The 23,097-nt window shown below is 45.2% G+C and overlaps 3 protein-coding genes across 3 annotated transcripts; 1 reads left to right on the top strand and 2 right to left on the bottom strand.

The window, feature by feature from the left end:
• Positions 1-52: 52 nt before the first annotated feature.
• On the bottom strand, positions 53-8,978 carry brpf3a (bromodomain and PHD finger containing, 3a). Its single transcript, XM_037490645.2, has 13 exons — positions 8,649-8,978; positions 6,074-7,606; positions 5,643-5,799; positions 4,836-4,967; positions 4,344-4,472; positions 3,923-4,235; positions 3,508-3,828; positions 2,810-3,364; positions 2,667-2,724; positions 2,271-2,359; positions 2,032-2,129; positions 1,763-1,917; positions 53-1,666 (listed from the first exon to the last, which is right to left on the bottom strand). The coding sequence occupies exons 2-13, from the start codon at positions 7,585-7,587 to the stop codon at positions 1,483-1,485; spliced, it is 3,705 nt and encodes a 1,234-aa protein (XP_037346542.2). The 5' UTR covers positions 7,588-7,606; positions 8,649-8,978; the 3' UTR covers positions 53-1,482.
• si:dkey-183j2.10 (glutamate receptor U1) lies at positions 8,369-15,314 on the top strand. The gene is made up of 11 exons (XM_037490651.2): positions 8,369-8,414; positions 10,567-10,684; positions 10,831-10,916; positions 12,678-12,709; positions 12,809-12,988; positions 13,185-13,408; positions 13,604-13,701; positions 13,800-14,017; positions 14,096-14,315; positions 14,414-14,658; positions 14,765-15,314. The coding sequence occupies exons 1-11, from the start codon at positions 8,384-8,386 to the stop codon at positions 14,867-14,869; spliced, it is 1,557 nt and encodes a 518-aa protein (XP_037346548.1). The 5' UTR covers positions 8,369-8,383; the 3' UTR covers positions 14,870-15,314.
• On the bottom strand, positions 14,905-23,097 carry plch2b (phospholipase C, eta 2b). The gene is made up of 20 exons (XM_037490659.2): positions 22,745-23,097; positions 21,734-21,880; positions 21,313-21,556; positions 21,051-21,180; positions 19,873-20,043; positions 19,537-19,630; positions 19,228-19,431; positions 18,983-19,103; positions 18,711-18,882; positions 18,500-18,613; positions 18,312-18,395; positions 18,132-18,229; positions 17,963-18,051; positions 17,662-17,847; positions 17,470-17,577; positions 17,273-17,397; positions 17,092-17,176; positions 16,862-17,008; positions 16,622-16,701; positions 14,905-16,543 (listed from the first exon to the last, which is right to left on the bottom strand). The coding sequence occupies exons 1-20, from the start codon at positions 23,070-23,072 to the stop codon at positions 15,503-15,505; spliced, it is 3,768 nt and encodes a 1,255-aa protein (XP_037346556.2). The 5' UTR covers positions 23,073-23,097; the 3' UTR covers positions 14,905-15,502.

Here is a 23,097-nt window from a genome sequence, read left to right as displayed (position 1 = left end):
TTCTTGACTGCAAGGTGCACGTGGGTGTTACCACGTACCGAGTTGAGTGATTAAATGACACACATGCAGTTGTTTCAAACAGCATTTATTCTTGTGTGAGAAAATATCGTCTCAGGCAGGTTATAGATCTTAGCAGTACAATTCAAAAATCTGCTGTGCCACCCAAGAACAAAAAAGAACCAGAAAAAGACAGCGTTTGTAGACTAGTGCGGTCACTGCTGCCTAATGAGCTCAAGTCTTATTCCGGAAAATACCATCACTGTTACAAAGAGCTACTTAGCATCATACATAAATCTTTTCAATATTTTACTTTTTAAATAACACTCTTGACTGCCACATATAAATTAAAATCTAAATTTGATTTTTGCATTCCTTAAATTACTTCATGTAAGCCAATATAAACAGACATTTACATATTTACAAAACTATACACATGTACCTTTTACTACACTGAGGTTGTATTCATATATGTATATACTGTACACACACACACACACACACGTTTTTGCCACACATATGGCTCCAGGATTCACCAATCCTACAAGTCTTCTTTAAAACTCTTTGTGCTTCAAGTCATTTCAACCGGATTTACAAGTTCATCAGTGAGGGATTGCAGTAGAATTTGTTATACCCACATCTTCATCTTTGTAGTGGCTTCGAACCTCACTAACCAAGTAGCTGCACCAGGTACTCCAACATTCTAGTATCCTAACACAGTTTCACAATATGGAAAGATAAGACCTCTGAAGTCCCACCTGCAGCGCGTCATATCTGGACTGAAAGGCATCCGGTGGCACGATTTCCATTGATCTCAAATGGTTCTTTTGAAAGACATTTTGTTTCTTCGGATTTGTTGAAAATGCCTTTTCACTCCAAACGTATGCAAGAATTTGTGATTCATTGCTGTTCTGGATGGACATGTCTTTGTTAGGTAATGCTGAGTAAAATATGAATACGTAAAAGGCTTCCTGATTTAATGCACGTTACATTATATAGCACCTCTGATTATAATTTATAATTTATATTTTTTCTTGGCAAAAAATGTAACTCTTCTTTCAAAGCCAAACGTCTGTAGAGTCCAGGTACAACGTGAACATTAAGTGGGACTTCCACACTTTAAACACAGTGACATTTCAATGGCAAATACAATCTAAATAGGTTTTGAATAAAAAAGGTTCCCTTTGATAATTTCATATTTACACTTCTCTCCTTATGTCTTGAATCACTTTGGCCTAAAATAAAAACAGCAAGAGTGGTTGTGTAAAATCGTTTTTCCAAAAATCACATGAATAAATGAACACATTTATCTAAAAAAATGTCTTCAAGCACTTTACTCTCCATTTTATAAATCGGAGAAACAGTTTCGTGACAGAAGATTCTATTATACCACCGACGCTCAACCGCTTTGTTTTATACCGTCACACCTTTTCAAAAGGCTGGGCGAAGCTTCTGCACATAGGATACCATCCAAAAACTAAAACTCTATATAAAATTGGAGGGAGTGAAGTTTAGATTTCCTCTCACGTGATTTAAATGCACCATGGCCCGGTCGTACGCCGTGTGTACAGACTTTCGGACGCTGGGTTTCTTGCCCTCCATCAGGCGCAGTTTGTCCGCCGTGTTGTCCATCCCCATCGGCAGTAATTTGTTCCGAGGGAGCCACTGCCTGAAAACCAAGACGCACAATTTTTTAAGGTGACCCTGGAGGCGATTTTATTTTTTATTCTTTTCTAATTCAGCGTGAGGTCCTTCAGAACCTTACCAAGTTCTTTTGGTGTCAAAGAACAGCACCAAGAAGAGCTTTTCCCCCTCTTCCGTTTCCCTGAAGTCGCCTAGTTTGAGCACCTCCACGGGAGGCACTGGGATGGGGATGCCGTTGTGAAGGAGCCCCTCCTGGGGCATGTCTGGATCAACGATCTGCAACAAAAACATGTCGTCAGTCCACGTAGACCGATTCCCCCGGCTGCTCTGAGGTCCGCTTTGACATGTGGTATTTTCCGCATGGACTCAGAGCGAACACATCACTCTCACCATGGCTGGGTAGGACGGATAGCCTCTGCACTTGGCCCAGACCAGGTCCAGGGGCCCGAGCTCAGACTCCCTGTCTAGAGACAGAAGTGTAGACTGTCCTGTGAACGGGAACATTCCAAGACATACAGTTACTTTAAACTCCAGAGCCCAAACTGAAAAGGTCACATCGTGCATCCATTAAAGCGCTCAGAAATGAAGGCATTTCACTGTTATTTTGATTGCCTCCTCATGATACACACCAGATCCACAGATGTCTCCATGCTCACTGTTGGGAACTTTCGCCAGCGCAGGTTTACCACGACTTCGTTTGGGTGGGGAGGGACTGCAGCTGTAAACAGGGGGAGAGAAAAGCAAGAGAGGTGGGGGGGATAATGCTCTTATTTATCCATTCCAGAGGTGTCCCGGCTAGGAATTTACAGAGTGGAATCTGATTGGACATTCATGTTGCCATCGCTTAGCTGAGGTTTGATAATAATTCATTTTGCAACACGGAGCGTCACAAAGAGGGCAAAGACAAACAGCCTACCCCTGTTGATTCTAGCGAATAGTTTAATAATGCAGAATATATCTCATGCTTCATTCTGCATGTTGGAGTCACTATAAATATGTCTGTTTTGATTGCCTCTAATACTCACGTTAGTTGTTTGTCGTCGTCGTCATGGTCTGCAGAGGTGTGCTTTCCATTTGTCAGGCCTAGCAGAAAGGCCAATGAAATGGTGACAAAAATGGACTTTTTAAGAATCTCTTGCTATATTAAAGTGATCTACTTCGTCCTTACCTTCTTCTCTGGGTGGTGGAGGGAGTTTGTCCGCTTCACTTTCTGAGCTCGGCCCTCTGGACCTCAGGTGGTGTGAGGAAGGGGACGGGGGTGCAGGGGAGGCGCTTGGGGTGGGAGGTAAGGTCATGATGTTGGTCACACTGGGGGGACTTGAGCTGGCGAGGGTGCTGTCCAACCCGTTGCTTTTGCCCTCAGACTCTTTGCCATTCTGTTCCGGTGGCGACTTGTTTTTTGCAAGTCGCGCCCCGTTCTTGGCTTTCTTAAACAGAACCGATGTGCGACGACCAACTCCGACCAAAGGCAGAGTGGGGGGGGTTCCCAGCGGAGTGACCTCGTGCACCGCCTCCTGTTGCGACGACGGCGTTTCGCCAACTTCCGCCTCATCTTCAGCTTGGCTTTTGCCTCCGCCGCGGGACGACCTCTGGCGCTTGTAGGAGCGCCCGGGTGACCTTCGCCCTCCGGGTACGAGTCCCAGGACGGGAGGCTCCAGTGGAGCGTCTCCTGGCAACGGCGAGGATACCGGGCAGGTGAGTTCTAGCACAGGTGGAGAGTCATCTGGAATCAAAGAGAATTTTATAGAGGGGTCTTAAATGCGGCTGAAACGATCAGTTGCTGAATCTCATTTGGGATATATATGAATATATATAACTGCAGACTAATGGGGGAAATGTTTCAAAAAGGAAAAGATAATTCTTTACCTGTCCCAGATTTTGACATGGCTCTCAAAGGTCCCCTCTTCTTCTTTTTCTTTTCCTTCACCCCCTTTTCTTCCTCCTCCTCGTCCAACTCCTCCTCTTCGCCCTCGTCGTCCTCCTCGTTCACAGAGTGCGAGTTCTGCTGCTGCTGCTGGTTCCTCTTCTGTCGGAGAGAGTTGATCTCTCGGCGCAGCAGCCTGATGCGTTTGGTTCGACCACCACTGGTGCGCATGGATGCGACCATGTCCAGTTTGTCCAGCAAGGCCTTCAGCTGTTCGTCCGTGGTCAAGTGCAGTCTGTTCTCCGGGTCCAACAGGGAGTCGACTGAAAAGAGAACCAAAAGAAGGTGGAAGAACAGATGAGCCACGAGGGTCGTGGCTCATGGAGAAATAGCGCGTTCCCCCGCGTCTCAACTCACCGTCGTCCCATGTGCAGTTGTAGAAGCCATGTCTGTTGGGAGACTCTGGGAGGTGCATCCCAGTGCTGGGGTCCAGGCCGATGCTCTGGGACTGCCTGTGGGCGTGGCGGAGAACGGCTCCGCCCACCTCCCGCAGTTGTAAGGCTGTCTTGTGAAACATGGTGTCCTTGGAGTTGTACTTGAGGCAGTTGGAGATCATGAGGTTGAAGTCCTTCTCAATGTCCGCGATGGAGCAGTAAGCATGTCCCTCCAGTTTGGTGCACATGGTGGAGAAGTCCATGGGTTGGGATATAAACTCCAGGTAATCTGGGACCTCAGAGAACGATCAGAAAAAAAGACTGTTGGTCGAGTAAAAGCGAAGGCAATTATGCACACTTGATGCAAAGTGTGTATTTGAGCAGAAGTTTCTATCTTCACCAACCTCTGATAGATTGACCGGCTGAGAGAAGATCTTTGCCGTGTCTTTCTCCTGCAGTTGTTCCAAGGTGGATCGCAGAAGAACCAATGCAGGGGTCAACTGCAGTTCAAGAGCAGCCTGCTGAATTTTCATCTGAAGAGCCATGATGTAAACACACACGGGTGAGGGGCTGGATAACAGTCACTGGTGTAAATGGTAGTTCAAATATATAACAAACTTCTCAAAAAATCTGCTTAGCATTTTCTCTGAAATGATTTTTTTTAGATGATTATTCAGTTCTTAAATCTAATTTGTTGCATGGTTTGTTCAGTCAACAGTCAATATATTAAGATATCCATCAGTGGAAAAAAGGACAAGCAACGAATCAACTATCAAACTGTTGCCGAATAATTTCCCCAAAAAACGAGAAACGAGACATTTGCTCCAACAGATGCTTATGAATGAAAATAAACCCCAAACAATTATAGCTTTTCTCGCACTTCCTCTGCAACGCACCTGTTCTCTCTTTAGCCTCTCTCTCTTGCGGATGAGTTCCACCAAAAGCCTTGCTCTTTCCAGATCTTGCCTCAACTTCTGCCAGTATCGTAGCTCCTCCCTCGCAGCGCACAGCTTCTCATCAGGCTCCCTCTGATCACAAGAAGAACAAAGTGTTGACGAGCAGTGAAGACAAACTTTGGCTGCGAGACTCAAGTGTGCTGCAGGATATTGGGATGTTTAGTGTCTTAAGTCCAAAAAGCAAAATCCGTTTAATGTAAATTTTGGTCAAAAATAGATGGCTTGCAATTATCAACTATTCAACTATTCATTGCGTTACTGTACATGTGTATGCTGTAATAATGATGGCGTCCCCCCGGCATCCTAAATCAACCTCTCACACGGTGTTGCCTTCTGAAGCAGTGACATGTCGACAGCAGACATAGCGGAGCTGTGAAGGGAATGTGGAAGCCCGGCACCTACTTCAATCAGCCAGTTCAAGTGTGATGTCTGCGCGTATGCTTTGATTTCAGTGTGTGAGAACACGGGACACGGTGTGAAGTGGTTGGATTCCACGGACTTGGCTGAAATGACTTTTATCGGTTCTGCGAGGGCTTGCTACTCGGAGTAATGTAAATAGAATAACGTGAATCGATTGTCTCGCTCCGCCCAACTGATACGCTGCGAGTCAAAATCAATACATGGGCGCCAGCTTTAATAGGGTTTATTCATTATTTTTGATTTTCAATTATCATGAATGTCGGGAGTGATTTTTCATCATTTTTCATTTTCAAAAAGGGCACACGGCTCATATACGTCTCTCCTCACCTGCTCCGCAGTCTTTTGGGCCTGCAGATGGGAATGAAGTCGTCGTATTAACGGCATCCCGTTTCGTGACTGCCGTTTAAGTAACCAGTAGTTATGAAGCCTCTGCATGAACTGATTCTTCCTCTGGACTTCAACTCCTGTGCAGATCTTGTTCAGCCTGTGGAAATGCAACGGTTGTACATTAAAACTTATGTTGCAGTACTGGTGGTCATAGAAACCTCACTAACTTGTGACTTTATGGTTTGCTTTTCTTAAAAATCGATAGGACTATAACGTACTCTTTCTTAATTCACTGGATCAAAAAACAAATTAGAGTGTTTCCTGTGGAACCGGGCAAGAATCCTAATACTATCGTACAAGGCAGTAGACTCCACAGTAAATGAACAAGGCATGCTGGGTATGTAAATTTGCCCAGCAGGCAAATGTCACACCTGTGAGACGGGATCTGAGGCACGAGCAGCACAGGCACGGCTGAGCGGCGTGTCGACCGACCGGAACCCTTAGCGTTCTTCTTCTTCTGGCCCTTGGCGGCCTTCTTGTTTGGTGGTGGCGGCGGCGGGGGGCTCTGAGTGTAGGATCGTTGACCCCGGTTGCCCCTGCCCCCCACCAGTCTCCCTTCAACTGACTCGTCGCCGGACCCGTCCCGCCGAGACCCCACTGGAGAATGATGCTCACAGAAAGCAGTCTTTTTGACTGAGAAGGTGGTACCGTTGACACCCGTCTCCCGGACGGGGTCTATCTTCATAAAGAGGCCGGCCTTCTGGGCGCAGGTGACATGAAAGGCCCGGTAGCAGTTGGCTTTGTGGCACTGAATGGACGCTCCTCGGCCTTTCTGCTTACACAGGTAGCAGGTGAGCTTCCAGCGAGCAGGAGGGATGTTCTTGACCCCCTCAACGGGCTCCAGAAACACTGTGTTGGAAAAGCACACCTCTGGGATCCATATGGCACAAACGACGTGGGCCCAACGTCCGTCGCTTGTCTGTTTGAAGGCACCTCCTTGGTTGGGACAGAGCACACAGTCTACAGGACGGGAGGGGGACTGCAGGCAGCAGCGGCACAGCCACTGACCCTCCGGTACGTAGGGCACACCGTAGCACTCCTGGTGGACGGCCAGATTGCAGATGTCACAGAACAGGATGACATTACTGTTCAAACATTCGTCATCCAGACAGACACAGCAGAAAGCGTCCTCGTCCACGGCACTCTGGGACAGAGCCTGGCTACGCGACTCCAAGATGGATTCCCTCTCCAGGCGGTCAATCAGTAGCTCGAAGGCGTCCGCGGAGACGGAGGCGTGGCCGTCACACACTCTCTTTTGGTTGACCATCTCCAGCCAGGCAAGGTCCTCCTCGTCCATGTCGTACTCAGCCACACTGTCCTGTTCCTCCATTGACTTTTCTATGAAACGGTAGTAGGCGGTCGGCAGAGGAGGCGCCTCTGAGGGGCAGACTGAACTCAGCACACGAAAGACGGGCTCGGGCAGAGGGATATGGTGAGCCGGTTGCTGCAGAGAGTTAGTAGGTCCTGTGTGCTGCTGGGAGCCGGACCGTTGGTTCTGGTGAGACATATTTTTAACACTCTTCCTGCTTTTACTGTTTGGCGGTTTCCTCCATGACCTGGTTTTGGTTTGCGTTTGCTCACTGTTCTCCTTGTTGCTGTTGCACTCAGCAATGTCCTGGGCCATCATCTCGTCCTCGGTGATCACCGGCAGAGCATCTGTGATGTTAATACGATGGAGCCTTCCCTCCAGGTCCACTTCCACTATTTTCTGCGCCTGAGCATAGGTCAAAGTCTCTCTGGATGGAGAGAGCTGCAGTCTGTAGGGCGAGGGGGGCCGCAACTGTCCAGATGATCCCCTGCCCCTTCCTCTCCCTCTGCCTCGGCCCCTACCCATCTTGAGTCCGCTGGCAACTGTCTCACATTCCCAGCTCCTCACCTTCCGCATGGGAGTTTAAACCAGCTCCCTAACAGAGACAAAATAGGAAAAGATATTGTAATGCAAATAAATGCTTTCTACTTTGCATGATTATCGGTTTACAGTGTTGTTTTGTAATGAATAAGTTGTAATCTATACCAGATCTATAATCTATACAAGTCTTCCTTAAGTCTTTATCTGAATGTGATTTTACTGGGAACTATTTTGCTATTAGGTTAATATCACTTCAGTATCACTTGGTGTTTCTTGATTATAGAAAAATCTAAATAGAAACAGTATTAATATATGATTTCGACTTTAAATCATGAATAGAGATATATTACATTACGTTTTTTCATTATCTATTGGTATACATTTTGAGTTACCCTGATTGATTATGCTCCTTTAGGTTTTGTGCTATCCTGCATTTTTTTTAACAGAATCTTTGTCTTTCCTTTTTTATTCTACACAACCGTTACTGGGAAAAAGGGGCCAACTCTAGTGCTGTTTTGTAATAAAACCACAGCATGTTACCTCAAGTACTCTCGCTGCACAAACACAACTACAGTAAATTGTACTGCTTGCATGTATGAACCTGAGCTGTCTCTCCATTGGTCCAATCATTAGACTGTACCCGCCCCACATTTCCCTCCACCCAATCAAATTCCCGATTCCTCTATATTTCCCCCCCTCTTTCCGTGCGTAGTTAGGTTGACAAGCGCTCGGCTAAATACCAACCCGAGTATCTAACATCTGTCAGCCATTTTAAACGTACAACAGCAGAGACAACATTTGGATTGCAAGTTGATTAGTAGCCCAATTATACATGCCAACAGCAACCAGAAAGCAGACGCACTGTATGCACCGTGCCCGAATGCATAAATTACTGGCATGTATACGTTAGATCACGAAACTGCAAATGTGAAACGTTTCGTCAACAGCTTTGTACTCCAGACCCCTGCGAAAAGATTGTCTGGTTGACGTGATAACGATACTCGGTTGGACAGGACACACCGAAGTCGAGTAATGTTAACAGATCGACGGGTTTCCTCGGCGACGCTGAACATGCTGAACATATCGGAGTGGTTTACCTTGTAAAATCGTCCTCTGCAGTGCGAATGCCAAACAGAATAACTGCACCTAGCTAAGTGTCAGCTAGTGACAGGCTACAACCAAGGCGGACATGCTAGCCGTTAGCCTAGCTAGCCGGTAATTTCAGAAGCGACAGCGTCATCTTCAGCGCTTCAGTTCTACCCTGTGGCCACGGTCAAACAAACAAACTCAACCTGGTTTCATAGTTAAGGTTTAAACCTGTCAAACGATGTCGGTTCCCAAATCAAGGGTGGCAAAATTCTGAAGATATCAAATTAATGCTCCTTGGATGAGGCTAAATATTCAGTCGAGATGGGTTGAAAAATACGCCCCTTTGGAAAAAAACCCCACCTCAGCCAATTGTAAGTCGCTGTATCACCTCGCGCGCAACGCGCATTGTTTTCTGATTGGTCCAAAAGAAAAACCGAATACATCAAACTTAACCCGAGGATCCCAACAGAAAGAAGCGAAGAGAAAAACAACGAGACGTATATTACGCGCCCTCCAGACGCGTCTTAGTTTCGTATGGGCCCATATTGTACCTTTAATAGAACTACACCTGCTGTCTACACCTGATATCTTTGCTATCTACACCTTATATCTTTGGAGATGGAGTATAGTTCCTGAGACGTTAATAACCTGTAGAGGAGAAAGTTTACATTCTGCAGACATTCTACTAAAGAGTATATAAGAAATGTTTGATAATAACATAATAAAAGATAAACAATAACACATGTATAACAAAAGGTTGTTAAGGTATTTTAAACAGCATTAAGGGCACATTGCGACCGGATGAAATCATACTGTGAAACGTTGCTATATAGTGAAAGTAATAAATATACTGTGGAAAATGAGCTGATAAGGCAAATCACTCCTAGAATAAATGTAGTTGCTAGTTTTCTGACCTTTTCCACTGGTACAGTACAACATTTGACAGTAATGTAATGGGGTCGAGGCCACTCAAAGCCAACAATGATTTTAACTTAATTAAATTACCCACACGAAAAAGTAGATCCTCTTACTTAATTTTGTCATTGCAAACGTAATGTAATGCGCTCCAAACATGCAGGCCTTTGTTGAATTTATTTTTAGCTGTATATTACAGCTAATTTTATAGACTATGGCTGACAGAGTATTTTAAAGCCACTGGCTGACAGAGCTATAAGTCTGTTGAATGCACATTGACCAATTCAGGCCTGTTGCAACAGAAAACAAAATGCTGTTGGCTGGATACTCAAAATGATTTAGTATATCAAGCCATATCAAGTTTTCCAGCTGTAAACTGAGCACATTCTTCTATTTGAAATTTTGTTCATAATATGATTTATTATTTTCAATTTGTTATAAAAAATACTACATTGTTATGTTGTGTTATAACACATGTAGTGCATGTTAGTATATTAGCTATTTATTTAACATTTTCTTTTCAGCTTGATGTTTCAGATGTTAATGGTAAATATAAATGTAATATCATCCCGGTCGTTATTCTTGCCATTTTGTTTGCATTAAACAATGGTTCATTAAAACATACAGTGGCATGTGGATAACAGCATCCGTAGTACCAATCTGTATATCAGAGTATAATTCTTTAATCTAGTTTACTCAATTCATTGCACTAGCAGCAACACCTGCTTGCTAACTTTAAGTGTAACATACAATGACAGCTGCTTCCTGTAAAAATTCAACTTTGTTCACATGTAATGCAAATATTATACAATCTGCAATACTGTACAATCTGTAGCTTCATTACAATATAAATTTTACGTTTTTCTGTTACAAGATAATGATTTTGAGGTGTATGAGGTGTATTCTTAATTTTTAGTATATCACATTTGTTAAACAAGTACAGCTATATGTTTGTACCTCATGCTGCTTCTTCCCACCCCCTTGAAATAATTCCACTTTCTCCACCCACAGACGCTTGGCTGGCAGCCTCAACACAAACCTTCAGATCCCTCTGCAACACAGTCGGGCTCACTGGTGTCTGTGGGAAGTCTGACGTGCCAGCAGCAGCTACATCTTGGACTCTCGTCAGGTGCTAAGGACTTACATCACGCACACTTATCCTTGTTTGAACTATCTGATTTGTACCAAGAAAAGTCTTAACATACATGTATTTAAATGTATCCGTGTGATCCGTGTGATGGACAACCAACCACTAATTGTCTTTTGTGCTTAAAGGATGCAAATCAGGAGAATCAGGATGCCGTCCACCTTCTTCGTATTGTCTGTTGTTTTCTTCCTGGACATGGGAGTGTGCACTGCAGGTAAAGAACTATCTTTTTGTAAATCACAAGTTTTTACTTATGCAAAAATAGAAGTGACAGACCTAATCAATGTACCAGATTTTAAAACGGCGTGTTCATCCATTTCAAACCATGTTGACGGGAATTGCACGAATGTTAAATGGACTGTTTAGAACTTACTTCTGTCCTCCAAACAGTCAACTGTAACACTGCAAGTTATCATTCATCCATCCATACTCAGTCATACACTGATGACAGGACACTGTACTATTAAGTTCACATCATTCACACACACCGTAGTTGCAGCTACGCGATTAGGTGTCTTGCTCGATGACACATAGCGGCCGGAGAACCTCTAATTGGAGGACGACCCTGCTTCCCTCAGAGCCACAGTCATGTGCTCACGTAGAAAGCAATGTCATCGACAATTATGGGAAATGCAGATTTTACTCCCTTTTTACTCATATTACAATGTTGGAGTCGGTCGCTGCATTTATGAATCCTTGTGTTGACAGCTTGCTTTACTTCTCTGCCAAAACCTCTAATATTTTAAGCTGTTGTATCAGCCTTACATAAACAGTCACACACAAAGTCAGCTCTGATCAATATCAAAGTGTAGCGCTACATCCTGTCCAACTGTTGTAGAAAAATAGAAAGGGGAAGCGGGCCAGTTGACCACTGGCCCGCTTCCCCTCTCTCTGCGGGACAAACAAAGGCCTCATGTCTCAGAGTGGCCAAACAGTCTTGAAGAGCTCGTATTGGTGTCATCTTTTGAATGGGAGGATCTGATGGTTGTCGGGCTCATGCCGTGGCCGATGGATCCCCAGGGGCCTTGGCCTGAATCAAGGCTTTTGATACTCTTTGACTTCCCTCCCACCTCACAGTGGCGTGGCATTGAGACTTTTTGAATTACAAACACTGCTCTAAATAGATCGGGGTGTGTAAAACCGTTTCAAGTAGGAGATGAGAGTGGCCAGATCGCTGGGATACAGGAAGCCAGTTATGTCTGGCAGGTCAATACATTCGCCCCAAAGTTCACCTCAAACATCTCGGCATGTCAGAGCAGAGTCCGGCGACGGCCAAATGCACAAAGGGCCCTTTGATTCTGCTAAATTCAAACTGTGAAAAAACTGTTTGTCAAAACAAATCAGTCGTCAGCTGTCATAATGTATTATTTCTATGCGTTGCCGCCTCACAACTTTCAGTCAAAGCAAACAATGTTCATGCATCCGAAACAGGAAGCTATTCTGAGTGATGTTTCACCACATAATGGGGTAACATTTAGACTGTCTTAATATTATATTTATGATTTTAAGAGTCGGCTTTGTATAGACACAGAGGTGCTCTGAGCTAAAGGCCATCGTCAAAAAAGTCAAACTGAAGCCACCAGTAGTTTTAGTAATCTCCTAGGAACTGTGAATGTCTGAACAAAAGTGTAACCCAATCAAATTTAGTAGATGTGGAGAAAACCAACCAATAGTCCAACATTGTAATCACTATATCAGGCTTTAATAGAGACTGCTACTATTTAGTTTTTTGCTCTTTAAAGTTCAACCATAGAGGGATTTGTTAACCTAGTTGATAAAATATAACATGTGTTCAAAATATTCATTATTTTAATTATCTGGTGACCACTCAGATTTATTTATCTGAGGAGGTCCCCCGAACCTGGGGTGGAGAACCACTGATTCATTCCCCCCCCCCCCCCCTTGTTTATGTGTTCGACCCAATGAAAAGTTATTGTCCTAACATCTGTCTTATTTTTTTCTTCCTCAACATCAGTGCAATCAGAGATGAGAATCACAACAATAAAGGTAGTTGACTTGCTCATTTTCAGCCTCCAAAGGTAAATACATATAAATGTATAGATAAAACACATTTCACTGCTTCTCTTTTGGTATGTTTTCTTTTAGCAAGAGCCATATGCAATGTCCAAAGGCTCACAACTGGAAGGCTTCTGCATGGACCTGCTCTCCGAAATAGCCAAAAAACTGGGCTTCAAGTACAGAGTGCAGCTGGTAAAAGATGCTTCGTACGGCCGACAAGATGAGAGCGGGAACTGGAATGGGATGATTGGAGAGGTGGTTAGAGGGGTGAGAACATGCAAACCAACATCTGGAGGGGCAAAAGAGCAACCAACCAACCAGTCTGTGCAAGCTTTTACTACTTTATTACTCAGCTGGCGTCTGTAACTCATAACCGATCCCTTCAGAGGCGGCAGCAATATCTGCAGGTTTATTGGTGCGATTAGAATTCCTATAAATGCACAGTATTCATGCGCTCCGACAGGAAGCCGACCTTGCGATCGCTCCGCTGACTCTTACTGCGGCTCGGGAGAAAACGGTGGGGATGACCAAACCGTTCATGCAGACGGGAATCAGCATCCTGCTGAGGAAGGACATCTCAGAGGGAATTGGCTTCCTTGATTTCCTGTCCCCCTTTGCAGTCGAGACCTGGGTCGGTATACTTGTTGCCTACCTGGGGACGGCTGCTTGCATCTGCATCGTTGCCAGGTTGGTAATGGATGTGGTTTCAGTGTGATAGTGATGATGAGAATTTCTCTGCAATTGATTGTGATGGGGATTTGAACATCAAGGTATGTACTTCTCGTCTTCATATTATTATTAACATTTCTGCCGGTAGTGGAATCCCTTCGAGCGCATTCACATATATAATATAATGCCATTCATGTAATTATATACCTGCAGACTTAGCCCATGCGAGTGGAGTCAGCCTCAAAGTGAGCACAACCGATTCAGCCTCCTCCACAGCCTGTGGTACACAGCGGGAGCTTTCACACTCCAAGGTAAATGGGGACAACCAGGCGCTGGCAATAATGGTTCATATTGATTTGTTAAATTTCTGGTGAGACTTCTTTTGAGTGTACTCTGCTTGTGCTGTCAGGTGCCGGGCCACACCCCAAAGCTCCTTCAGGACGTGTCATCAGCTGCACCTGGTGGTTGTTTACCATCGTCCTCCTGGCGTGTTATTTCTCCCACCTCAGCTCCTCCAAGACCCCCGAGTCCACACACCTGACGGTGAAAGGTTTTGAGGACTTGGCCAATCAGGATACAATTGAGTATGGCTGCCTGTCTGGCTCTTCCACCCTCGCCTTCTTTAAGGTACTGACACTGGATCGCTCATGAATGAAGCCCACCGCGTCAGTGCCTAATCTCTAACGCGGTCTATCCTTCGCGCAGAATTCAAACAACCCAGTGTACCGCAGAATCTACGAGCACATGGAGAGAACCAGGAGTTTTGTGTCATCCATGGACGAAGGAGTCCGGCGTGCAAAAGAAGGAGACTTTGCCTTCATCGGAGAGTCGGTTTCTTTGGATTTGGCCGTTGCACGCCACTGTGAGCTGGTCAGGGCACACGAGGTCGTTGGAATGAGGGGGTACAGCATCGCCGCCACCCTCGGTGAGCCACTCGTTTTTTATTTATTTGCTGTATTGAAAAAAAATAAAAAAATAACACGAATTGTAAAGTGAACAAACAAACCTATCCCTTTCCTCAAGGCTCACCCATCATCAAGAACCTCAGCGTGGCGATCCTGCAGCTGAGCGAGGCAGGGGAGCTGGCCTACCTGCGGAGCAAGTGGTGGGCCAGCAGCTGCATGGCGGACAAGGCCAAGTCCTCAGCTGTGCAGCAACACAGCCTCAAGGGGATGTTTGTGCTTCTCTCCCTGGGTCTGGGGCTGGGAGCGCTGCTCGCCGTCCTGGAACTCGCCTCCAAGAGCCGCAGAAGTGCCGCTGAGCAGAAGGTGCGGGGATGTCAGGCCGACCCTCATTCTCTCTCCTCCGCACAGCCATGTGTACATTAGATGAATCAACACATCAATGCATTGGTTTCTTTCACTGTTCCAACAGATATCCTGCTGCACGGTACTGACTGAAGAACTGAGTCTACGCTTGAGGAGCAGCAATGCAAACAAACCCCAAGAAAATGTAGACAAAGATAAAGAAAAAGCGTGAACATTCTAGCAAACACGTCGTTTTAACAAGTAACATGAATATATCACCTTGGTTTTAGGGAGATACGACGTATCTTGTCATTGTCTTGTAGTACTTTGACATGGACATTAATTTATCTGTAGGTTTTGAACCTCGTAGTTCTAACGATACATCAGAAAAAAAAGAGAAATCACTTAATATGATAAAACCTTTATTAAATTACTAATTGTATTGATTTCCAAGTAAGAATGCTACAATTTTGATGAAAAAGCAATTGCTGAATATTAAAAAAAACAATTATTAAAAAGATCCAACTAACAAATAATGCTCATGTACCTACTTTGTTATTCAAATTAACATGTTTTGTACAGTTGGCAATGGCATTACGTAACATCCACAATAAAAAATGATCATGCTTGAAAGCTGTGCTGACATTACAACAATAAAAAACTGTCTAATCAAGGAATTCTGTGTGGTGTCGTCCTACTGATCTATTCAAAAAAATCTAAACTTCTTACTCTGAATCTTTATGTGATATGTTGTCATTCTTTTTTCTCCTGTGTCTTTGAAGATATCGTTCTAATCTAAAATAGAGCACAACTACAACTTTATGAAGTCACTTAACTTCATTTTGCATCCGTGAATTGGTATCCCCTATGACTCACTATTTTGAAAAAGTGGCGATTTACAGTGCATCTCTCTCATCTTCTGGTCAAAAAGGGCCTTCATCTCCCTCTGCAGCGTCCCCTCGCGTTTCTCCGGCACGCCGGACGCCACAAACTCCCCGCTGTCGGTGCTGCCTTCGCTGCTGACGGACGTGCTGTCGGACAGGCACAGGCCGTTGGGGATGGGCCTCGTCTGGCTGTGGTTTCGCTGCGTCTTCCAGTGCGCCGAGGGCTGCCGCCTCGCCACCGGCGTCTGGGGAGAGGCGGGCGTTCTCCGGGGGCAGCTGTGTGAGCGCGCGTTGGCGGGCGCTCGGGGTCTTGAAGACGCCTCTAGAGTTCGTCTCACCCTGGCAGGGGACGACGGAGGGACGGGCGGAGGGAGGCTGGTTCCGGGCGGGAGCGCGTGCCGTGCGATGGGCCGAGGCCGAGGGGGTGAGTCGGGCCGACTTTGAGTTTCGGCCGGTTGTTGGGGTCCGATGGGAGTGACCCTGTCTGGCTCTGGTAATTCCTCAGGTGGTTCAGGCTGCTCCGGTTCGAACGTTTGAACTGTCTCTCGCTCGGAGCCGTTTGAGTCGTCGGGTTCGTTCTCCAGCTCTTCTTGGATTCGATTCTGGCTGTCAGGCTGATCGAAACTAGAACCCTGGGGCGAGGTCTCAAAGTCAAAGCTGTCCGCCTTCGCATAGGGAGCGGTGTGGTGGGAGTCCGTGGAGGACATCCGGCTGAAGACCCCTCTCCTTGTCTCTGCCGGTTCCTGGATTTTAACTCTGTGGGCTCGCTTCACTGGCTCACTCATGGCCCCTTTGTGCACGGCAGCCTTGGCTGCTGGCCCCATTAGCAGAGGAAATAGTTCACCGTTCCTGCTGTCCTGAGAAATGGTGTCCAGGTCCTTGCGGAAGAACAAACCGCGTCCGTCTTCTGAGGACTGGACAGAGAAGTCCAGAGAGGGGTGCCTCTGGGGGCCCTTCATGTGCTTCTGGGCTGCTTTTTGGAAGTGTTTTCTGGCCGCATGCACCGCATTTGTGGGTTTCATCTGTTTCACAAAGGACACCAAGATTAATTGTCGGGAAGATTAAATTATTTTTGGGGAGTTACTTTAAAAAAGACGTACCTTTCCGGTTATATCATTGATAGCGACGTGGACAAAGATGGATGACTCTGCCTTTCCTTCCAGGTACACGTGCCGATAACCTACAAATTTAGCATTAAAAAAAATTGTAAGGAAAAGTTTGCCTTCGGAAATTATGGCAATTTTAACTTATTAGCGCCTTATGGATTCGACACACAATCAGAGTGGAATCAATCTTCCCAATTAACCATCTGCAATAAGCGTATTTCCCCAACGACTCACCTGGCATCATACTCCTGAAAGCAACTGTCCTATGTCCAATGAAATCACGTCCAATAGGATCGTGGTCCCACACCTGGAAACGCACCAGTGCAATCTGTGGCATTAGAATGTTGAAGACGAGGGTCTCCTCCCACATCGGGTTGAAACCTGAATGGTGATTCAAAGGATGTTGTACAGATAGGAAAACTGCAGCATCGCTGTCTGTCATGAGATCATGAGAGGAGAAGTACCATTGTCATCCACCACCCTGGTCTGCTGCTTGGAACAATCTACGTTAAGGCCGATTATCTCAACCTCAACGAAAGGATCGATAATCTGTATGAAGAAAAATAGTTTTTCAGTGATGAGAGAGGTTTTTATTTTATTTTTATTCAGTTGCCTCACAACACATCACGCCCTCAGAATCTTTACCTCTCCTCTGTCCCCAAACATTGAGTCTTTGGGTTTGGGAAGCTGCTGCCCGCTGATGATCTTCAACACCAGCTGCGTCTTCCTCTGTCCTGGTAGAGGATCCTCCAACATGGGGTTAAAGGAAGCTGAGAAAAACAGAGATGTGTCTAAACCTAAACAGATGATGTAAAACCTGCACAATCTGTATTTGTACATACCTTTACTTATACACTTAGGCCTTAGAATATATCCACAGTTTCCATTGCTCGAGAACTTGGCTTGGTTCAGCTCAAGCATACGGCCCTCTGTTTGATAATTCATTGCAACTAAAATGAAACGTACATGCGTGAATACACTGTTGTTGTCATTTTTTAAAGCGGGCAGCGTTGCAGTCCGCGTGGCGGTCTTACCCATGTGGCATCCTGCGTTCCAGTAGGGCTGTGGGTTGAAGTTGCTGGAGTCCACTCTGTAGTTGGAGGGATAGACTCTCATGAGTTGCCGCTGGTTGAAACGGACCAGCTCCCCCGGCTTCAGGTGTAAGATCTGGTTCATGACGGTCTCGTTGAGGGACGATACCTGCCAACTGTTTGCAAACGCTACCAGACAGGGAACGAAACAAAAACGCATCAACACAGCTGTTCCTGAAATAGATGACGAATGTTAAGAATGCGTGTGAAATAAAAAAACAAAAACAATTTGAAAACCCTTTACCTTGTGTCTCTATGTCATGCACACGGACAGATTTTGTGTACTTGACAAGGTCGGACAGAGCGCGGGACAACCTCATGGTTTTCCTCTTCCTGCAGAGCGAGTCAGTAGAAGGAGGTTCGGGTGAAACTGCTGGTGAGTGTTAACTGGCTCATTCAATAACTGCTCTTACTTGGGATGATAAACAATCTTTGTTCTCTCCTTGATGCTGCTCTGGTCAGACTCGCCATCAGACATTGTCTTGCTTCTTACTCTTATTCTCTTTTTTCTCTGAAAACAAAAGCATTGTTTACATTTTTCTATAACTTTATGTAGATTGCCTGGTCTGGGAAGCAAGCATACGAGTACTAACCTTTCGTTTGAAGCTCCTCATGATGGAACTGCCAAATCGCGAGTTCTTTTTGGTTTGATTGGTAGAGTTAATGATGCCCCCCTCCTGAATCAATCAAACACAATGCATGATTATCCATCTATCGCTCTATTTATCATCTATCTTTGTATGTATGTACGTATTTATCTATCCATCAAGCTTTCATTTGCCTCTGAGTTGTCACTATCATCTTCGCCTTCCTCCTCTTCCTCACCACCGGTGTCTTCATCAGACACGTCACCTTCCTCTGCATCAGGATCGAGGTTTGCTGGCAGTTTTTTCCCCTTGAAAAGAAGAATTAATGCATCTTAAAGTGTGTTATGAGATGTGTGTGTGTGCGCTTTGTTGGAGCATCCTTGGGTAGCAAAAGGCAGACTTTACCTTGACAAGGACTTTTCCTTTCAGGATCTCGGGGGAAGGCAGCTTCTTGCATTCGTGCACATTGACACTTGAAAGATCCAGTTTGTCCTGCAGCACTTCTCTCAGATACTCAGCCATCTTTTTCTGCTGAGGCACACTGCAGTGGTTCTCTATGGACAAGATCACTGGGTACCTGGGGGGGGGGTTATGACTCTTGAGCATGATGCTTTTTTTTCATTGGGAAGGCTTGAATAAAAAAAAAAACATCAGCATCGGGATCCAGAAGCACTTACGGGGATTTTGTGAAGGCGTATTTGTTAATGGTTTCAATGACATCTTTGAAGAGAATTTTGGATGTCAAGGTGTAGCCGTGATGAATGATAGGCTCCCCGTCGGGCCCGTCCCAGCAGTCCACTGGGGGAGGAGGAAGCAAGAACAAAAAAAAAACAAAAAAAAAACCCCACGTGTGTCTCATTTTCGCCCGGAGGGATCAAATCACAACGAAGAGAGCCAAAGTTCTGGCTTTTCAGGCTCTTACCCTCCACACAGCGACAACCTGCCTGGAGAACGTAGGCGTACATTTCCACGCGGGACTGAGAGAGCAGCTGGTCTCCCGTCAGGTAGGTGTTGTGCGAAGTGGCGATGAAGTAGTTAGTCAGAGGCTGCGTCATGTCCTGGTTCACGTGGTTGTGCTCAGGGTTGAAAATGTCCCCTGCAGGGCTCCTCATGTAGTTGGTGAAACCTTAAAGAAGAAGAGTTTCAGAGAACATGTGGGGTTTTTTTTTTGTATACATATGAGATGTTGTGGGTGCATTAAATAAGTTGATATTTTGGAAGTTACCCGTACCATCAATACCGAGTACCGTACGCTGCAGGTTCTCAGGACAGGGTTCAAACCGGGCCACTATATCGATCAAATACTCTTTGGCCAATCCTCGCATCTGCAAATAAACAAACATCATGGATATCAATTTCTGTTCAACTGCTTCAATATTTCACGGGCTTTTAATGTGAAGTAGAAAACGTTCTTTCATAGTTCTTTAAAAAAAATCTGTGCATGCATGTAATTGGTAATTACCAAACATAGTGTGGGATATGGTTATTTATTTGATTTATACATGTAATGTATACAAATACACACAAACAAAAAAGTCTCATCAAGCATTTCTCATTCTGTCTGTACCTTCTGTTCGTTTTCCAGAAAGCGTGCAATGTCATGCAGATCCATGACTTCCTTCTGATTGCTGTAGGAGATCATTATCAGGTAGAGGTCCCTGCGTGTGGAAATCATCTTATAGAACAAACAGAATTCTTCAAAGGCCAGAGAGCCCTGGTTGTCGTCTGTGTCTGCTTCCTGCACATGAGAATAAAAGGTTCTTCATTAGCAAGAAATAACTTATATAACTTAAGAATAATACTCCTGCCAAAAAAAATAACATAACACCACTAAGCGAAGGATGTATTTCTATCACCATCAGCAGGGGAGGAACAGAACTAAAGCAATATCGCAGTGCAACTAAAACCATCTGTTCAGCTGTGGTCACATGATCTTCCTGTGGTGCTCTCCTGCAATATCCAGCCAAAATACTGTAAATGCACATTTTTCTGCTGGATCCATTTCCATCCTTTTTATCTTGCATCCTTTGCATCTCTGACTGAAGGGAGGATCCCTCAAAGCGTTGCCCTGTTAGGGAAAAACATCCAGAGTCCTGCATCTTAAACCTCTTCTTCTTACCTTTTTCCAGCCTGTTTTCTTTCCATTCTGTTGCACGCTGAGAAACATCAGTGCATTACAGTGACAAATAACGTAATTACAGGCCTTTCATTCTGAGGCTCTCTGTTTTGTTCAAAAGCATTTCATGCTGGATTCACTTTTTGTCAAGACTTATAGGTATCGAGAGAGGTTTTGGACAAATTGCCGTACCATTCAGTGCGTACATTCGTGGTGCCCAGAAGATTAGTCCTACTGTCTTTGATGATCCTCTGGCATTTCCTCTCGTGCCACTCTAAGGTCCGCATTCATTTTTTGGAGTGAAATATCTCATCAAAGCGTTGCATTGTTTGCATTGTCAGTGCACAAATCAATGTTATTGTAAAGTTCAGCTTCACGGAGCTGTTGGTCTTATTGGTTTACCTGTCAGCTACTGTCTGTTACTAAGTAGAAACCATCAATTTAAGTCATTAGTTTCAGTATTCAGTTTTGTGCACTAAACCCATTTGGACAAAGCAACATCTCCAGTTTGGGGACATTAGTTATTGAATTTAGTTGTTACTGAATTTAAGTGCAGACGCAGGATTGGTGGAATGCTGATTTAATCCATCACAGTTTAATTATTCAACCTATTTGGTCAAAAATCTTACTTGAAACATCTCCCTGACTTTCTGCTTTGGTAAATTCACGTTGAGTTTGTGGAGCAGCTGGTGAACCTCTCCGATGCTCAAGGCGCCGTCTCCGTTTTTGTCCGCTTCGGAGAAAGTCTGCTGCAACCACGTGAGGCTTCAGTTAAGGAGGAAAAACAAGCCGAATCACCATCACCTCGCCACGGGACCCGGGCAACGACTGGTTTAGTCACAATTGGTCACTCAGAGATCAAACGTGACGTGAAGGCTGGGCGAAGGATATTGATCGCGGGTGCGCTGCCTCCGGGCCAAACTGTCCTCGTCGCTGATGCCAGCCATGAGGTACGTCAGCCCAGTGATCCACGTGCGGGCCTCCTCTGCGTTGGTGGAGACCAGGTCCAGAGACTTCACTCTCTCCCCGTAGTAAATGCTGAAGCAGTAGTTTGGGTCGAAGCGGTTGTCTGCATACCGCCTGAAGACCTCCGACCTTTTCCCCTCACAGACTTCGTGGATGGAATCAATGGTTACTGCAACAGATGGTGAAGAAACGTTGGCTTCATCTAATTGAATTTAGTGCAAATGAAAGAAGCTTTGGGTCTCAAAAAAAGGTTTTGTTTACCATATGACCTTTTTTTGTTGTATACAATTTTGTCTTCATTTCTTCAAACATCCCCAATTGACAGAAGAGGTTTTCACCAACTCACTTTTGGCCTTGTCATGTTTTCTGGAGGGCCGCCATCGGATGCAGGACTTGTGCTCGTCCAGGTAAAAGAATCGGACCAGTCCTTTCTTCTTGCCCTTCATTTTGGTCATGTGAGTGCCGGTCTGCATGGTGCACATACACCTCTCCACTGCAGGGGAGCACACGTCACAAAATGCACAGAGGTCCTCACATTGTCAACTGCTCACTCTTATTACATAAGAGTACTCTTATTACATAAGAGTGAGCAGTTACATATCAGAGGCAATAAGGAAAATGTAATGTTCAATGTCCTGGATATTCAGTTATCAATAAAAGCGATTAAGGGATTATCTACTTTGTAGTTGATACGCCAAAGGTGTTTTGTTATAAATTAAAACAATAAAGCAAAGCCGTCGAGACCATGGAGATTAAAGGCTGCGTCACACACTGATTTAAGTAGCTGTATTTGTGTTAATTATATTTAAAAAAAAAAATCGTTGCCTTAAAACAAGTTCATCAATTCTTAGTTGTCTCCAAATAATTCAAATAATTTCCCCGAGACTTTCCTGTTCTGATATTTGCACGCCGCCTCTGCACACTGGATGCACTCAATTAGCCAACCAAACCATCATGTCGTAACATTTAGGTCACCGTGAAGCGCTGTGTTTGTTTCCTGTGGCTGCGAGCAGGTAACCTTTGTTTGTAATCTGAAGCTCAGATGCATGTGACGCAGCCTAGCTCATCATTCGGGCTAATCCTAAAGGATTGTCTGCTGCCCTTAAGCCCATTATACACTCACAGGCTTCCCTGTAACTCTGCTCTGTTATGTTGGAACATTTACACATTGTTCATTTCAGGCCTGCTGGTTAAGTTTAAAACTCACAATTGAATTTTAATCAAATTGAATAGAAAAAAAGCTTATATAAAGGTCCCATCTTTTGTTTGCGGTGGCTTGTATAAAACTTCTGTTAAACAACCTGTAAACATTCTGCAGTAACTTGATTGTTAGAAGGCGTCATCTTGTGAGTCGTACCTATCTGGCCCAGTCTCCATTTGGGCTGCGCGACCACGCTGCCACCGATCCAGAAAAACTCCTCGGCGAGTCTAGAGATGGACGCTTTCTGCCAGAGTTTTGGAGAGCTCATGATGGACGGGTTGGATGAATTCAAAGGACCGGGGGCCCGTTTGGCCTGATGAGCGGAACCCTTGGCGTGCAAAGGGGAGAACGCACCTGACGACAGGGACCCCGGAGACTGGAAGGTGGTCTTCTCGGGTGACAGAGGGGAGCGCGGCGGGGTGCCACTCAGCCCCGGTGACAGAGGTGCCGTTGCTCGGGTGCTGTTCATCCCGGAGCTGTTCATTCGAGTCCGACTCTCCTGTCCCGCC

The sequence above is a fragment of the Pungitius pungitius genome, chromosome 8 (assembly GCF_949316345.1).
Source record: "Pungitius pungitius chromosome 8, fPunPun2.1, whole genome shotgun sequence".
Lineage (NCBI taxonomy): Eukaryota > Metazoa > Chordata > Actinopteri > Perciformes > Gasterosteidae > Pungitius > Pungitius pungitius.
Note: the sequence above shows the minus strand (reverse complement) of the source record. Positions and strands in the feature narration are given on the sequence as shown.

Excerpts from the sequence above, each read along its gene's own strand:
- brpf3a (XM_037490645.2), bottom strand. The coding sequence starts at position 7,587 with ATGCGGAAGGTGAGGAGCTGGGAATGTGAGACAGTTGCCAGCGGACTC. Across the intron at positions 1,918-2,031 it reads ATCCGTCCTACCCAGCCATG|ATCGTTGATCCAGACATGCC; the intron begins GTGAGAGTGATG and ends TTTTTGTTGCAG. Across the intron at positions 1,667-1,762 it reads TTTGACACCAAAAGAACTTG|GCAGTGGCTCCCTCGGAACA; the intron begins GTAAGGTTCTGA and ends CTTGGTTTTCAG.
- si:dkey-183j2.10 (XM_037490651.2), top strand. The coding sequence starts at position 8,384 with ATGCCAACAGCAACCAGAAAGCAGACGCACT. Across the intron at positions 13,409-13,603 it reads TGCATCTGCATCGTTGCCAG|ACTTAGCCCATGCGAGTGGA; the intron begins GTTGGTAATGGA and ends ATATACCTGCAG. Across the intron at positions 14,659-14,764 it reads GAAGTGCCGCTGAGCAGAAG|ATATCCTGCTGCACGGTACT; the intron begins GTGCGGGGATGT and ends CTGTTCCAACAG.
- plch2b (XM_037490659.2), bottom strand. The coding sequence starts at position 23,072 with ATGAACAGCTCCGGGATGAACAGCACCCGAGCAACGGCACCTCTGTCA. Across the intron at positions 21,557-21,733 it reads AAAACATGACAAGGCCAAAA|TAACCATTGATTCCATCCAC; the intron begins GTGAGTTGGTGA and ends CATCTGTTGCAG. Across the intron at positions 17,177-17,272 it reads TGTTTGGGGACAGAGGAGAG|ATTATCGATCCTTTCGTTGA; the intron begins GTAAAGATTCTG and ends TTCTTCATACAG.